Source organism: Xiphophorus couchianus, chromosome 3 (genome assembly GCF_001444195.1).
Source record: "Xiphophorus couchianus chromosome 3, X_couchianus-1.0, whole genome shotgun sequence".
In the NCBI taxonomy this organism is placed as follows: Eukaryota; Metazoa; Chordata; class Actinopteri; order Cyprinodontiformes; family Poeciliidae; genus Xiphophorus; species Xiphophorus couchianus.
The window spans coordinates 644,154-659,093 of record NC_040230.1 but is presented as its reverse complement, the minus strand read 5'-3'; the positions used below and the strand labels follow the sequence as shown (position 1 = coordinate 659,093).

At 41.9% G+C, this 14,940-nt stretch overlaps 2 protein-coding genes across 2 annotated transcripts; both read right to left on the bottom strand.

Annotated features, from left to right (window-relative positions):
• Positions 1 to 538: 538 nt before the first annotated feature.
• Positions 539 to 3,908, bottom strand: LOC114142288 (uncharacterized). Its single transcript, XM_028013495.1, has 2 exons — positions 1,240 to 3,908; positions 539 to 809 (listed from the first exon to the last, which is right to left on the bottom strand). Exons 1-2 carry the CDS (start codon positions 3,492 to 3,494, stop codon positions 776 to 778), a joined length of 2,289 nt encoding a protein of 762 aa, XP_027869296.1. The 5' UTR covers positions 3,495 to 3,908; the 3' UTR covers positions 539 to 775.
• Positions 3,909 to 6,829: 2,921 nt separating this feature from the next.
• LOC114142287 (uncharacterized) lies at positions 6,830 to 10,705 on the bottom strand. The gene is made up of 2 exons (XM_028013494.1): positions 8,037 to 10,705; positions 6,830 to 7,606 (listed from the first exon to the last, which is right to left on the bottom strand). The coding sequence occupies exons 1-2, from the start codon at positions 10,289 to 10,291 to the stop codon at positions 7,573 to 7,575; spliced, it is 2,289 nt and encodes a 762-aa protein (XP_027869295.1). The 5' UTR covers positions 10,292 to 10,705; the 3' UTR covers positions 6,830 to 7,572.
• Between the last annotated feature and the right edge of the window lie 4,235 nt (positions 10,706 to 14,940).

The following is a 14,940-nucleotide window of genomic DNA, read 5'->3' as shown; positions in this document are numbered from 1 at the left end:
CTTCTTCTAGGTTTTGTCCCATCTTCATTCTTTTCCTCCTTTTTGAGAAGTTAATTGATGTCATCACATATAATTTATCCTCCTCCACCAGATATCCCACTCCCAAAGCCTTATTATCATCCTCTTTCAACTGATTAGGGAGTGTAAGGATTTTGTCTCTGCTAGGTAAGGACATGTTTTGCCTCCCACTTTGACCTGATAGGACCCATGGTTTCAAACAGAATCCCCCAGCTTGTAAGATCTCTTCCACCTTCTTAATGTGTTTATGCAAAAGTTCTGGGTCATTGTCAGATGTTAAAATATCATCGACATAACAGTCTTCTTCCAGGATCCTACACTCCTCTTTACAGCTGTCAAACATGGGCAGTTTTGCCGTCTCTCGCATTGCTACTTGGGCAATACATCCAGCAGGTCGATCCCCAATGTTAACTCTGGTAATGGCAAACTCACCGATCTCCTCTTCTGAGTCGTCTCTCCAGAGGAACCTGCGCAGATGTCTCTCCAGATCCTCTAGCCAAACAGAGTTATACATTTTTTTTAATGTCTCCCAGGGCAGCATGCAGTCCCCTTCTGAACCTGAGTAGAACAGCACGAATGGGATTTAAAACATCAGGACCTTTCATCAGAATATCATTCATACTTAGACCTTCAAATCTTTGACTGCTGTTCCATACTAAACGCACAGGAGTGGTCACAGAATGAGGATTTGGCGCCACCTGATGGTTTACATACCATACTGGTCCTTTCCAGTTGTTTAGAGTGTCTTCTGTTAGTTTTATTGCTGCTTTTCTCTCCACCATTTCATGCACCTGATTTGCATAGACAGTTTTCCATTCAGGCTCTTTATTTAATCGTCTTTCTGTTCTTAAGAAAGTTGATTCAACACTTTTCCTGTTATTGGGAAGACAAGCGGGTTCTAAAATCCAAGGATACTTTGCATCCCAGTGGGGAGCATCACTGTGGTTATCTGCTTGCACATAGGTAAGACCTTGTTTAATTATTTCAAGTTCTTTCTCCTCCATTAATGTCATATCTTTCCCACCTGGTTGACATGTTCCACAGCGACATCCACCACACTTTGGTTCACAAGCTGCTCCTATGCTCTCCCACTTCCACCAATCAATGAACTCTTTATCGGTAGTTGTGTTTTTGCTTTCTGCTTTAACTTCTTTGAAACTGCAGACTTCTTTATACTTTACAGCAGCAATGCGCATAGAACGAGCAAAGTGCGTTTCTGACCTGTGTGCTGCCACGTCGACGTCTTCACAAAGATCCGGATGAGCTCCTCCCACGGTCATGCCGAGTGGACTGTTCCACAGGACCAGGTCTCCAACAACCTTGACTCTTTGAGGGGCCAGTCTGCCTTCTCTGTGGCTTATTAGCAGCTCAATGGTATCTGGTCTTTTAAGGTCTTCCAGGTCAACATCTGGGAAAAACTTTTGCAGCTGCAGTGGTTGAATGACTTTATGCACTTTAGCAATTTCACTAAGTCCATAACAAATGAGTTGGTGAGCTTTCATTGTCCCTTTGGGGGTCTTAACTCTCACTCTTAACAGGTATCTCTTTGTTCTAACTTTGACTGACATTCCCCCAACACCATGAACAACTAATGTTATGTTTTCACCTTCTAGGCTCAACCTTTTAGCTGCTTGATGAGTAATGTAATTAGTATCAGAAGCCAAGTCAATCAAAGTTCCTATTTTCTGGCCTGCGTTCGTAGTGACTTCCAATAGCATTAGAATGACAGGTTGCTCTTTTAGTCCATATGACTCCATAAGCCCAAAGGCTTCACACTTTGTGTTTTTTGTTGAAGCAGTCACATTTGAAAAGGCTTTTCTGCATTCTTCTGCTAGTTCTGGTGAAAGTCCAGCTATGAATTTTTCCTGCTCTTCTGTCAGTCTATTTTCCCTTCTTGGTTTAACAGTCTCAACCTTTGTAAGCTCACCCTTTGGGCAAAGGAGGAAATGGTGATCTGAAAAGCTTCTTTTCTTACAATCTTTATTTCTACAAAGGTAAGTATTGATGCAATCAGCATCTCCATGCTTTCTCAAACACCTTTTACATGTGTCCAACGTCTTTACAATGTTGAGTTTTTCAGGTAAATTCATTGCTTTGAACTGTTTGCAGAAGAATATTTTATCTCCATGTCTTGCGTCTCCACACACGATACAGACATGATTCTTTCTTGTGGATCGAGTAAAAGCATGTCGTTTCTCAAACTTCTTCTCAACCTTTTCACTCACTCCAAGTTGCTCCAATTTCTCTAGAACTTCCTCCTGTGTTTTTAAAAATTTGAGAAGACTATCAAAATGGTTATCTGGTGTAACTGCATTGGCAGGATTAACCATAAAAACTAGCCAGTCTCTCTTTATAACATCAGGTAGTTTACTCTCTAGAGATTTAATAACCAGAGGATTTTTCATCGCTCCAATGTTACCTAACTCTGTTAAGTCAGCTAGAGCCTTTTCAATTGCTTGAATAAGATCTATCACTTTCCTTGGCTGGTTTGCTTTCAGGGGTGGAGTCTTCTCAAGCTCTTCAATAATTTCTAAAGCAATGCTTAACTTGTCGCCATACCTATTTTCCATCACTCGGAACATATCTGCAGCAGTATCATAAGCAGACAGATGTAATTCATTACAGATTCTTTCATCCACACTATCCAACAACTGAAACTTTTTCACTTCCACTGAGCCACTTGGTTCTCCCTGCTTCTGCAGGCTTTCCCAGTCTTTTCTCCATCTGTGAAAGTTTCTTTTACAGCCATGAAATTTTGGTAGACAAATGGGTCTAATCTTTACACTGGGTGCAGGTTGAGCTTGTATAGGAAAAGATGTAAGGTCTGATTGAGCAGCATCTGATTTCCTCTCCTCCTCTGCAATCGTTTGTGCTATGGCAAACTGCGATTTTCTTGTTTGAAGTTTATTTTTCATCAATTTCATTTGTTTTACTCTGTCTTCTATATTGTCCCTTTCTTCTACTGGAATCCACATTTCCCAGGTCAAAAAACTTTTGATAGATTCCTGGATCACATTCTCCACAAAGGACAACTGCACTTCATATGCGCTTTTGTACACAGTTAAAACTTTTATATCAGAAGCATCATTACAGGCCTTTTCTGCCTCTTGGATTGCAGTATAGAGTTCATCTTGACCATATTTTTTCCACAAATTAGACTGAACTATTTGTTTGACTTCTTCTAATTTTAATTCACAGTCAATAATAGTCTTTTCCAAATCAGTTTTTTGCTGTTTATCAAGTTCATCAGCTTCATCTCCCACCTCTGCCAATAGTCCAGCTTTGTAATCATCATTTGAATCACTTACATGTCTGGCATCAGAAGTTAGCTTTTTAAACTCCTCTCGCAGTTCCATCTCTGTCATGTTGGAAGCTTTTCTGCTCAGGAAGTTTGCTTGCTTGGTGAAGGAAGACTTTGCCATGGTGCGATCCAGCTTCAATTGTTTCACTGACTTTCCAAACATTTCTTCAGCCATTGTGGACTGTATAGATGAGATGACCTGATGTTCCTCCTTGAGTTGATTCGTCGAAGCTCTTTTCTCAGGTCTTCACTTCCATCTGATCTTCAGTTGGTTTCCAACTGGTTCCCAATTGGTTCGAACTGGTTTCCAGTGGTTTTCAACTGTCAAGTTTTTAGTCTCTACAAAACACCTTAGCTTCTGCCCAAACTTGACAAGGCTTGCTCCCATCAAAGAAATCCCGGACCAACTCTTCTCAGTGTCATCTTTTTATTTTATTTCTCTTTTCTTTTCTTTTCTTTAAATCACTGTTCTTTCATGACACCTGAGCAGGTTGAAAACCTACAAACACACAAAGTACAAATTACTTTTTGAGTCATCAAAAGAAAATAAACAAAATGAACTACTTTCATAAATCCATTTTGTAAAGCCAGCAAGATCCTCTGAATACAGATTTAAAGTTCAGTTCCTACCAGTGGTGTTCTGCAGGAGCTTGAAGATGAGATCTTTGTTTGTAGAGATGATCTCAAACACAGGTGTGCTGAGTTGCTTTATAGGCTCCTGAAGGCCTGAGTGGGAGAGACGGGTGTGCTTGATTTTCTGTGAGCCACGTGCCAGCTGGGTGGAGATGGTATTGCACGCATACAAATACACCATTTGCTGTTTAACTTGACACCTCCCACTTGAGCTCCTGGTTTTTTGAACCCAAGGAGGTCACGCCTCTCTCTCTTCACCAGATCTTGTCCCAGTAGGGTTTTCTTGCTCTTCTATTGGCAATAACACAACAATGCGCCTTACATCTCTGTGAAGTATTGTTGAGGGTATCTTCATTTGAAGTTCCTTCCTCGTCCTCCTCGTTTGTCCTCTAGCTCTCACAAGTGGTACAGGGTAACTTGGATAAGTTCGTACATGTACATCTCTTACAGTCCCCTTTCCGTCACTGTTTACACTGATCACTCTGCCAAGTTTGTACTGACTTCTTAAAGCATTTTGGTCTGCAAGCCAAATAATATCTCCGACAGCAACATTTCGCTTCTTTGAATGCCATTTACTTCTGACAAACAAATTTGGTCCAGCTAGTTGACTCCATTTTCTCCAGAATCTGTCCACTTCTGTTTGAATGAACTTTAATCTCTTGAGTGGATAACTTTTAAAGTCAAATCCACAGTTATCACTTTTTAGATCAGTTCTTCCAAGCAGCAGAGAGTTTGGCGTGATGTAGCTTATGCAATCTTCTCGACTTTGAGTTCTTGCATCTATTGGTCTTTCATTAGCCAGATTAGCTGCCATATACAGGAATGTTTGGAATTCACTCCATGTAAAAACTCCATCTGATCCTAGATTGTGCAATGCTTGTTTGACTATCTTTACAGCTGCTTCTGCTGCCCCATTCCTATGGGGGGAGTCTGCAGGGTGTATTTTCCAGCTCCATTCAGTTCCATGTTCCAAAGCTTCATGTTGAATTTGCTCTTTGTTTAGTTGGTCCAAAAACAGATAAAGATCAACCAGGACAGGTTTAGCTCCAATAAAGTTTTTTCCGCCATCTGACCATAACTTCCTTGGATGTCCTCTTAAGGCTGTAAATCTTTGGTATGCTAACAAAAAGCCTTCACTTGACTGATCGCTTACAAGATCTGTGTGAATAGCTCTAGATGACATGCAACAGAAGATGATGCCCCACACTTTCAGTTTAACTCTTTTCCGGGCCTCATCCCTCACTTCATAAGGTCCAAATAGATCAATAGTAGTAAACTCAAATGGTCTGGCAGGCAGTGTTCGTTCTGGTGGAAGATCACCCATTATCTGTTCGCATCTTTTTGCCCTGATTTTCCGGCACGTCACACAGTTATCCACAACTTTTTTAGCCAATCTTCTGCCTCTGACCACCCATGCTTTTTTCCTCATCTGCAGTAATGTTCCAGCAATGCCTTCATGATTTACTTCATGAGCTTCAAGAGCAACCAATATGGATACCCATGAGTCATATGGTAAAATGGGAACAGCTCTTTTGTCTTCATTAAAGGATTGAATACGACCCCCACAGACCTGAAGTCCAGAATCTTGTTCTTTAAACACAACTAGTCTGTTTAAAGTTGTGTCATGAAATGAGGTATTCTCTTGTGCAGCCAGAAAAACCTCTCTCAGTGCATTCTCACACTCTTTAATACTAAGCCCGGGATGGATGGTTAATTGTTTGATGTCTGTTGAAATTTTTTCTTTCACTTTTCTGCCACTATGGTGACTTTCTAAAGTGAGTTTCCAGTTTTCAACAGCTCTTCTCACCCATGCAATAACTCTGACTAGTTTAGAAAGACTGCTGTATCTTCTCTCTTGAATTAACTGCTTGGCAATGAATGTAAGAGGTGAGATTTTGAGCTCCCTGTCCCTTTCCTTACACTTTGTAGCTTTTAGAGCATTCTTTGTCATCTCCTCATCACACAATGTTTCTGTAGTTTGCTTAGACTGTGCTCTAGTTATTACTGCTGAGAAAGCTTTTCTTTGGAGTTTTTCAACCCCTTCCTTTGCACTTATAGTCTTTGGCAGATCTTTTTGGCCATTGGTCAATAGGTTGCAACAAAAATTTTGGTCCATTTTGCCACTGTGAGTCCTCTTGGAGGTGCTCAGGACATGCTCCTCTTGATGTAATGTCTGCAACATTTAGCTCACCTGGAATCCACCACCAATCTGCGACAGGCCCAGTTTTCTGTATTTCACCAATTCTGTTAGCAAAGAAAGTTTGGTACCCATAGCTGTCACGCTGAATGGCTCCTAGCACAGTTTGGCTGTCTAGAAGATGGTACCAGCCTCCAATTTCCATCCTACTGTGCTTTTCAACATACTTCCTCAGACGAGCTGCAAACACAGCACCACAAATTTCTGCTTTTACAGGTTCTCCTTTCTGGTCGAGTGGAGTAAGTTTTGCTTTGGATTCTACAAGTCTCACTTGGATCCCTTGCTCTGTCTCCCATCTGAAGTATAGAACTGCCCCATAACTTTTGTCACTCCCATCAGAGAAAGTTATTCCAATGGGCTTTCTAATCCAACTGATTGGTGTTAAACTCCTGTGAAATTTAATTTGGCCCAGGCGAACATACTCCTGGAACAATTCAATGGCTTCATTTCTTAGCCCATCAGAAAGTGGTTGATCCCAAGTATCACCTGCTTTGCCTGCAGTTCTGGTTTCTTGAAAAGCCTTTCTCACTAGAATGGCTCCTTTTTGTTTGGTGGGTGTGACTAGCCCAATGGGATCAAAAAGACTAGCTACTTGGCTAAGGAGTTCTCTCCTAGTGAGAGGATTTGGAGTATTTACTCTCACTTCTCCTTCTTCTAGGTTTTGTCCCATCTTCATTCTTTTCCTCCTTTTTGAGAAGTTAATTGATGTCATCACATATAATTTATCCTCCTCCACCAGATATCCCACTCCCAAAGCCTTATTATCATCCTCTTTCAACTGATTAGGGAGTGTAAGGATTTTGTCTCTGCTAGGTAAGGACATGTTTTGCCTCCCACTTTGACCTGATAGGACCCATGGTTTCAAACAGAATCCCCCAGCTTGTAAGATCTCTTCCACCTTCTTAATGTGTTTATGCAAAAGTTCTGGGTCATTGTCAGATGTTAAAATATCATCGACATAACAGTCTTCTTCCAGGATCCTACACTCCTCTTTACAGCTGTCAAACATGGGCAGTTTTGCCGTCTCTCGCATTGCTACTTGGGCAATACATCCAGCAGGTCGATCCCCAATGTTAACTCTGGTAATGGCAAACTCACCGATCTCCTCTTCTGAGTCGTCTCTCCAGAGGAACCTGCGCAGATGTCTCTCCAGGTCCTCTAGCCAAACAGAGTTATACATTTTTTTTAATGTCTCCCAGGGCAGCATGCAGTCCCCTTCTGAACCTGAGTAGAACAGCACGAATGGGATTTAAAACATCAGGACCTTTCATCAGAATATCATTCATACTTAGACCTTCAAATCTTTGACTGCTGTTCCATACTAAACGCACAGGAGTGGTCACAGAATGAGGATTTGGCGCCACCTGATGGTTTACATACCATACTGGTCCTTTCCAGTTGTTTAGAGTGTCTTCTGTTAGTTTTATTGCTGCTTTTCTCTCCACCATTTCATGCACCTGATTTGCATAGACAGTTTTCCATTCAGGCTCTTTATTTAATCGTCTTTCTGTTCTTAAGAAAGTTGATTCAACACTTTTCCTGTTATTGGGAAGACAAGCGGGTTCTAAAATCCAAGGATACTTTGCATCCCAGTGGGGAGCATCACTGTGGTTATCTGCTTGCACATAGGTAAGACCTTGTTTAATTATTTCAAGTTCTTTCTCCTCCATTAATGTCATATCTTTCCCACCTGGTTGACATGTTCCACAGCGACATCCACCACACTTTGGTTCACAAGCTGCTCCTATGCTCTCCCACTTCCACCAATCAATGAACTCTTTATCGGTAGTTGTGTTTTTGCTTTCTGCTTTAACTTCTTTGAAACTGCAGACTTCTTTATACTTTACAGCAGCAATGCGCATAGAACGAGCAAAGTGCGTTTCTGACCTGTGTGCTGCCACGTCGACGTCTTCACAAAGATCCGGATGAGCTCCTCCCACGGTCATGCCGAGTGGACTGTTCCACAGGACCAGGTCTCCAACAACCTTGACTCTTTGAGGGGCCAGTCTGCCTTCTCTGTGGCTTATTAGCAGCTCAATGGTATCTGGTCTTTTAAGGTCTTCCAGGTCAACATCTGGGAAAAACTTTTGCAGCTGCAGTGGTTGAATGACTTTATGCACTTTAGCAATTTCACTAAGTCCATAACAAATGAGTTGGTGAGCTTTCATTGTCCCTTTGGGGGTCTTAACTCTCACTCTTAACAGGTATCTCTTTGTTCTAACTTTGACTGACATTCCCCCAACACCATGAACAACTAATGTTATGTTTTCACCTTCTAGGCTCAACCTTTTAGCTGCTTGATGAGTAATGTAATTAGTATCAGAAGCCAAGTCAATCAAAGTTCCTATTTTCTGGCCTGCGTTCGTAGTGACTTCCAATAGCATTAGAATGACAGGTTGCTCTTTTAGTCCATATGACTCCATAAGCCCAAAGGCTTCACACTTTGTGTTTTTTGTTGAAGCAGTCACATTTGAAAAGGCTTTTCTGCATTCTTCTGCTAGTTCTGGTGAAAGTCCAGCTATGAATTTTTCCTGCTCTTCTGTCAGTCTATTTTCCCTTCTTGGTTTAACAGTCTCAACCTTTGTAAGCTCACCCTTTGGGCAAAGGAGGAAATGGTGATCTGAAAAGCTTCTTTTCTTACAATCTTTATTTCTACAAAGGTAAGTATTGATGCAATCAGCATCTCCATGCTTTCTCAAACACCTTTTACATGTGTCCAACGTCTTTACAATGTTGAGTTTTTCAGGTAAATTCATTGCTTTGAACTGTTTGCAGAAGAATATTTTATCTCCATGTCTTGCGTCTCCACACACGATACAGACATGATTCTTTCTTGTGGATCGAGTAAAAGCATGTCGTTTCTCAAACTTCTTCTCAACCTTTTCACTCACTCCAAGTTGCTCCAATTTCTCTAGAACTTCCTCCTGTGTTTTTAAAAATTTGAGAAGACTATCAAAATGGTTATCTGGTGTAACTGCATTGGCAGGATTAACCATAAAAACTAGCCAGTCTCTCTTTATAACATCAGGTAGTTTACTCTCTAGAGATTTAATAACCAGAGGATTTTTCATCGCTCCAATGTTACCTAACTCTGTTAAGTCAGCTAGAGCCTTTTCAATTGCTTGAATAAGATCTATCACTTTCCTTGGCTGGTTTGCTTTCAGGGGTGGAGTCTTCTCAAGCTCTTCAATAATTTCTAAAGCAATGCTTAACTTGTCGCCATACCTATTTTCCATCACTCGGAACATATCTGCAGCAGTATCATAAGCAGACAGATGTAATTCATTACAGATTCTTTCATCCACACTATCCAACAACTGAAACTTTTTCACTTCCACTGAGCCACTTGGTTCTCCCTGCTTCTGCAGGCTTTCCCAGTCTTTTCTCCATCTGTGAAAGTTTCTTTTACAGCCATGAAATTTTGGTAGACAAATGGGTCTAATCTTTACACTGGGTGCAGGTTGAGCTTGTATAGGAAAAGATGTAAGGTCTGATTGAGCAGCATCTGATTTCCTCTCCTCCTCTGCAATCGTTTGTGCTATGGCAAACTGCGATTTTCTTGTTTGAAGTTTATTTTTCATCAATTTCATTTGTTTTACTCTGTCTTCTATATTGTCCCTTTCTTCTACTGGAATCCACATTTCCCAGGTCAAAAAACTTTTGATAGATTCCTGGATCACATTCTCCACAAAGGACAACTGCACTTCATATGCGCTTTTGTACACAGTTAAAACTTTTATATCAGAAGCATCATTACAGGCCTTTTCTGCCTCTTGGATTGCAGTATAGAGTTCATCTTGACCATATTTTTTCCACAAATTAGACTGAACTATTTGTTTGACTTCTTCTAATTTTAATTCACAGTCAATAATAGTCTTTTCCAAATCAGTTTTTTGCTGTTTATCAAGTTCATCAGCTTCATCTCCCACCTCTGCCAATAGTCCAGCTTTGTAATCATCATTTGAATCACTTACATGTCTGGCATCAGAAGTTAGCTTTTTAAACTCCTCTCGCAGTTCCATCTCTGTCATGTTGGAAGCTTTTCTGCTCAGGAAGTTTGCTTGCTTGGTGAAGGAAGACTTTGCCATGGTGCGATCCAGCTTCAATTGTTTCACTGACTTTCCAAACATTTCTTCAGCCATTGTGGACTGTATAGATGAGATGACCTGATGTTCCTCCTTGAGTTGATTCGTCGAAGCTCTTTTCTCAGGTCTTCACTTCCATCTGATCTTCAGTTGGTTTCCAACTGGTTCCCAATTGGTTCGAACTGGTTTCCAGTGGTTTTCAACTGTCAAGTTTTTAGTCTCTACAAAACACCTTAGCTTCTGCCCAAACTTGACAAGGCTTGCTCCCATCAAAGAAATCCCGGACCAACTCTTCTCAGTGTCATCTTTTTATTTTATTTCTCTTTTCTTTTCTTTTCTTTAAATCACTGTTCTTTCATGACACCTGAGCAGGTTGAAAACCTACAAACACACAAAGTACAAATTACTTTTTGAGTCATCAAAAGAAAATAAACAAAATGAACTACTTTCATAAATCCATTTTGTAAAGCCAGCAAGATCCTCTGAATACAGATTTAAAGTTCAGTTCCTACCAGTGGTGTTCTGCAGGAGCTTGAAGATGAGATCTTTGTTTGTAGAGATGATCTCAAACACAGGTGTGCTGAGTTGCTTTATAGGCTCCTGAAGGCCTGAGTGGGAGAGACGGGTGTGCTTGATTTTCTGTGAGCCACGTGCCAGCTGGGTGGAGATGGTATTGCACTCATACAAATACACCATTTGCTGTTTAACTTGACACAGTGTGTGGTAATGTTTTACAGTGCGTTGTGATGTTTTACAGTGTGTGGTAATGTTTTACAGTGCGTTGTGATGTTTTACAGTGTGTGGTAATGTTTTACAGTGTGTGGTAATGTTTTACAGTGCGTTGTGATGTTTTACAGTGTGTGGTAATGTTTTACAGTGTGTGGTAATGTTTTACAGTGCGTTGTGTCCTGTCAGAATGTTTTTTAGTCGTTTCATTAAATCAGGAGTAAAATTGTATTTCATTAAAAATCGACTCAAAGATTGAGAAACTCTTCTGAACGTCTGAATTAATTTTTAGAAATTTTATCTCATAATTACCAAAATGTGAAGTTCTGTCTAAACTCTGATATTTTAAAGATTAAAATGACTAAAATAATCATATTATGCTGTTAAAGCTGCTTAATACATAAATTATTCATCTGTTTTTCTCTTTATCTTTGAAGCTATTCGTAATGTTTTCATTTGATGTTTATAATTTTTCCAGTTTTTATCTAAAGGTTTTTGTAAACAGCTGCCTTCCCCTTCTCAGCCAAGAGGGGGCGCCAGAGTGTCGCTTCAGTTAAACAGAAAAGGGAAACTTTTCATCACTTCCTGGTTGATATAACAACAATAACTCCATCGGAGGGAGGAGCTGCTGCGGCTCCAGACCTGGAGAGGTCGCCAGTCTGTCGCAGACAATAATAACTACAAAATTTTACATATTTTATTTAAGTCAGATTATATAATCTGATAACAAAACTCATCCATCTAACCTGGATTATTACATAACATGAAATAATCTGTAAAATGTTTTGGTTGTGCTGTTGCTCCTCGCTCACACCATCCCATAAACCCAGTCCAATTAAATGAAATGAAATCAGGTTCCATTCTGGTTTATTTTGAAGTGAACATGCTGGTTTTACCTGTTCAGTGATGATGCAACATGTTTCCAGTTTTTCATTCAACTTGATTCATTTAGTTTCCAGCAGATTTTATGATCCAATAAACTTATTTTAATAATTTCTTTCTAATTTCATCGTTCATCGTAACTGGAATATTATGATTTCCAACCAACATAAATTCAGTTTTATTTAACTTTAATGGGTTTATTGCTGTTAAATAAATATTTTAATCTGATCATATGATCATGTGACCGTGTGACCATGTGATCATGTGACCGTGTGACCATATGATCGTGTGATCATGTGACCGTGTGATCATGTGACCGTGTGACCATATGATCGTGTGACCGTGTGACCATATGATCGTGTGATCATGTGACCGTGTGATCATGTGACCGTGTGACCATATGATCGTGTGACCATGTGATCATGTGACCGTGTGACCATGTGACCATGTGACCGTGTGACCATATGATCGTGTGACCATGTGATCATGTGACCGTGTGACCATGTGACCATGTGACCGTGTGACCATATGATCGTGTGATCATGTGACCGTGTGATCATGTGACCGTGTGACCATATGATCGTGTGATCATGTGACCATGTGATCATGTGACCGTGTGACCATATGATCATGTGACCATGTGACCGTGTGATCATGTGATCATGTGACCGTGTGATCATGTGACCGTGTGATCATGTGACCGTGTGACCATGTGATCATGTGACCGTATGATCATGTGACCGTGTGATCATGTGACCGTGTGACCATATGATCATGTGACCGTGTGACCATGTGATCATGTGACCGTGTGACCATGTGATCATGTGACCGTGTGACCGTGTGATCATGTGACCGTGTGACCATGTGATCATGTGACCGTGTGACCGTGTGATTATGTGACCATGTGACCATATGATCGTGTGATCATGTGACCATGTGACCATGTGACCATGTGACCGTATGATCATGTGACCGTATGATCATGTGACCGTGTGATCATGTGACCGTGTGACCATATGATTATGTGACCGTGTGACCATGTGATCATGTGACCGTGTGACCATGTGATCATGTGACCGTGTGACCGTGTGATCATGTGACCGTGTGACCATGTGATCATGTGACCGTGTGACCGTGTGATTATGTGACCATGTGACCATATGATCGTGTGACCATGTGACCATGTGACCATGTGACCATATGATCGTGTGATCATGTGATCATGTGACCATGTGACCATATGATCGTGTGACCATGTGATCATGTGACCATATGATCGTGTGATCATGTGATCATGTGACCGTGTGATCATGTGACCATGTGACCATATGACCGTGTGACCGTGTGATCATGTGACCATATGATCGTGTGACCATGTGATCATGTGACCGTGTGATCATGTGACCATGTGATCATGTGACCGTGTGATCATGTGACCGTGTGATCATGTGACCGTGTGACCGTGTGATCATGTGACCATATGATCATGTGACCATGTGACCATATGACCGTGTGACCGTGTGATCATGTGACCATATGATCGTGTGACCATGTGATCATGTGACCGTGTGATCATGTGACCATGTGATCATGTGACCGTGTGATCATGTGACCGTGTGATCATGTGACCGTGTGACCAGGCGTCTCTCTGCTGAACTCGGACAGCTGCCTTCTTCCTGCTGCTGTGAAGGTGTGAATTTAATGCTGCTGTGTTTCCACCGACGCTGCATCTCCAGGATGTGGTTACACGTGTGAAGCATCGCGTCTCCATAGCAACAAAAAAAGCTGTCAGAAACCTGCACCAGAATTAAAACCATGAAATAAAACCTTCCTGTTCAGATCTGGAGTGTTTTTTGGGTTGTTTTCTTCAGCTTAGCTCCATTTTTGCGCTGCAGAGCGTCTGAGTGTTTCCTTCCGTCTGAAGGTCAGAGCTGCAGCTCCGGCTGCGTTTCACACCTTGCCCACCTCACAGCCTTGCTGCCCCGACTTACTGGAAACACTGACACAACATTAGCCGCCTTAGCTAACCCGGCAGGAAGTCTGACCAGGTGGCAGTTTCACACCGCAGACAGAAAAAAGATGGTTCTGTGAAACTGCAGAGGAGACGAGGCTGTGATGATGATGATGATGATGATGGTGGTGGTGGCGGCGGCGGCGGCGACAACGGTGATGATGATAATGACGATGATGATGATGAACGTCGCTCCCTCTGCTGTTTTCACCAGATTTGGTGAAAACAGCAGAGTAAAAACTGGTGTAACTCTTCAAAAGGAGGGTGTGTGTTGTGTGTGTTGTGTATGTTGTGTGTGTCCTGTCCCTGACGGGTCGACCCGTTTCTGGCTGAACTCTGAATGATTCATCAGAACTTTGAGCGTTTTGGGCAGAAGGTCCGGATCTGCCTTTGGATCGATCCGCTGCAGCGTGGACCCGGCCCGGTCCGGATCAATAACCTGCTGTAATCAGAAAGCTGCGGCCGTCCCGCTGACCACCAGCAGCTTCAGGCGAACCGAGCAGGAAGGATCTCCAGTAGCAGTCAATGTTCCAACAAATGTGAAACAGCCTCTGACTGAAGACTGTTGCTGTATGACAGATCAGTATCTGATCAATATCTGATATTCCACATGAACACAACCAGTTGTTAGCTAGCTCTGCTAACCCAGGGGGCGCCGTTCCAGAAGCTCTGAGGCTGAACAATAAACTTCCTGTTTCCTTTAGTTTACGTCGATCAGACCAACCAAGATGGCCGCTCTCGTCTCACTGCTGGTTTACACGTCTAAATGAGAAGCAAAGTCCAGCTCGGATCTGGTTGTCATGGCGACTGCCGGTCACATGACTTCTCATCACATCCTGACGGGTAACAGAAGTCGCTCTGATTGGTCAGCTCCATAGCGGTGGATGAAGCCCCGCCCACGGCCCTTTGAGCCGTTTGATTGGACAGAAAGTTGGGACCGGTTGGTTCAGTGAACTCCTGGAAAACTGAAATGTTTCCAGAAAAATGTCTGGAAATCCTGGATCCGTGCAGCCGGATCTGGATTGGATTCCTTCATGTTTTCATCACCTGACCTCTGGGTGACCTCTGAGCTGAAGCTGCTGGAGCT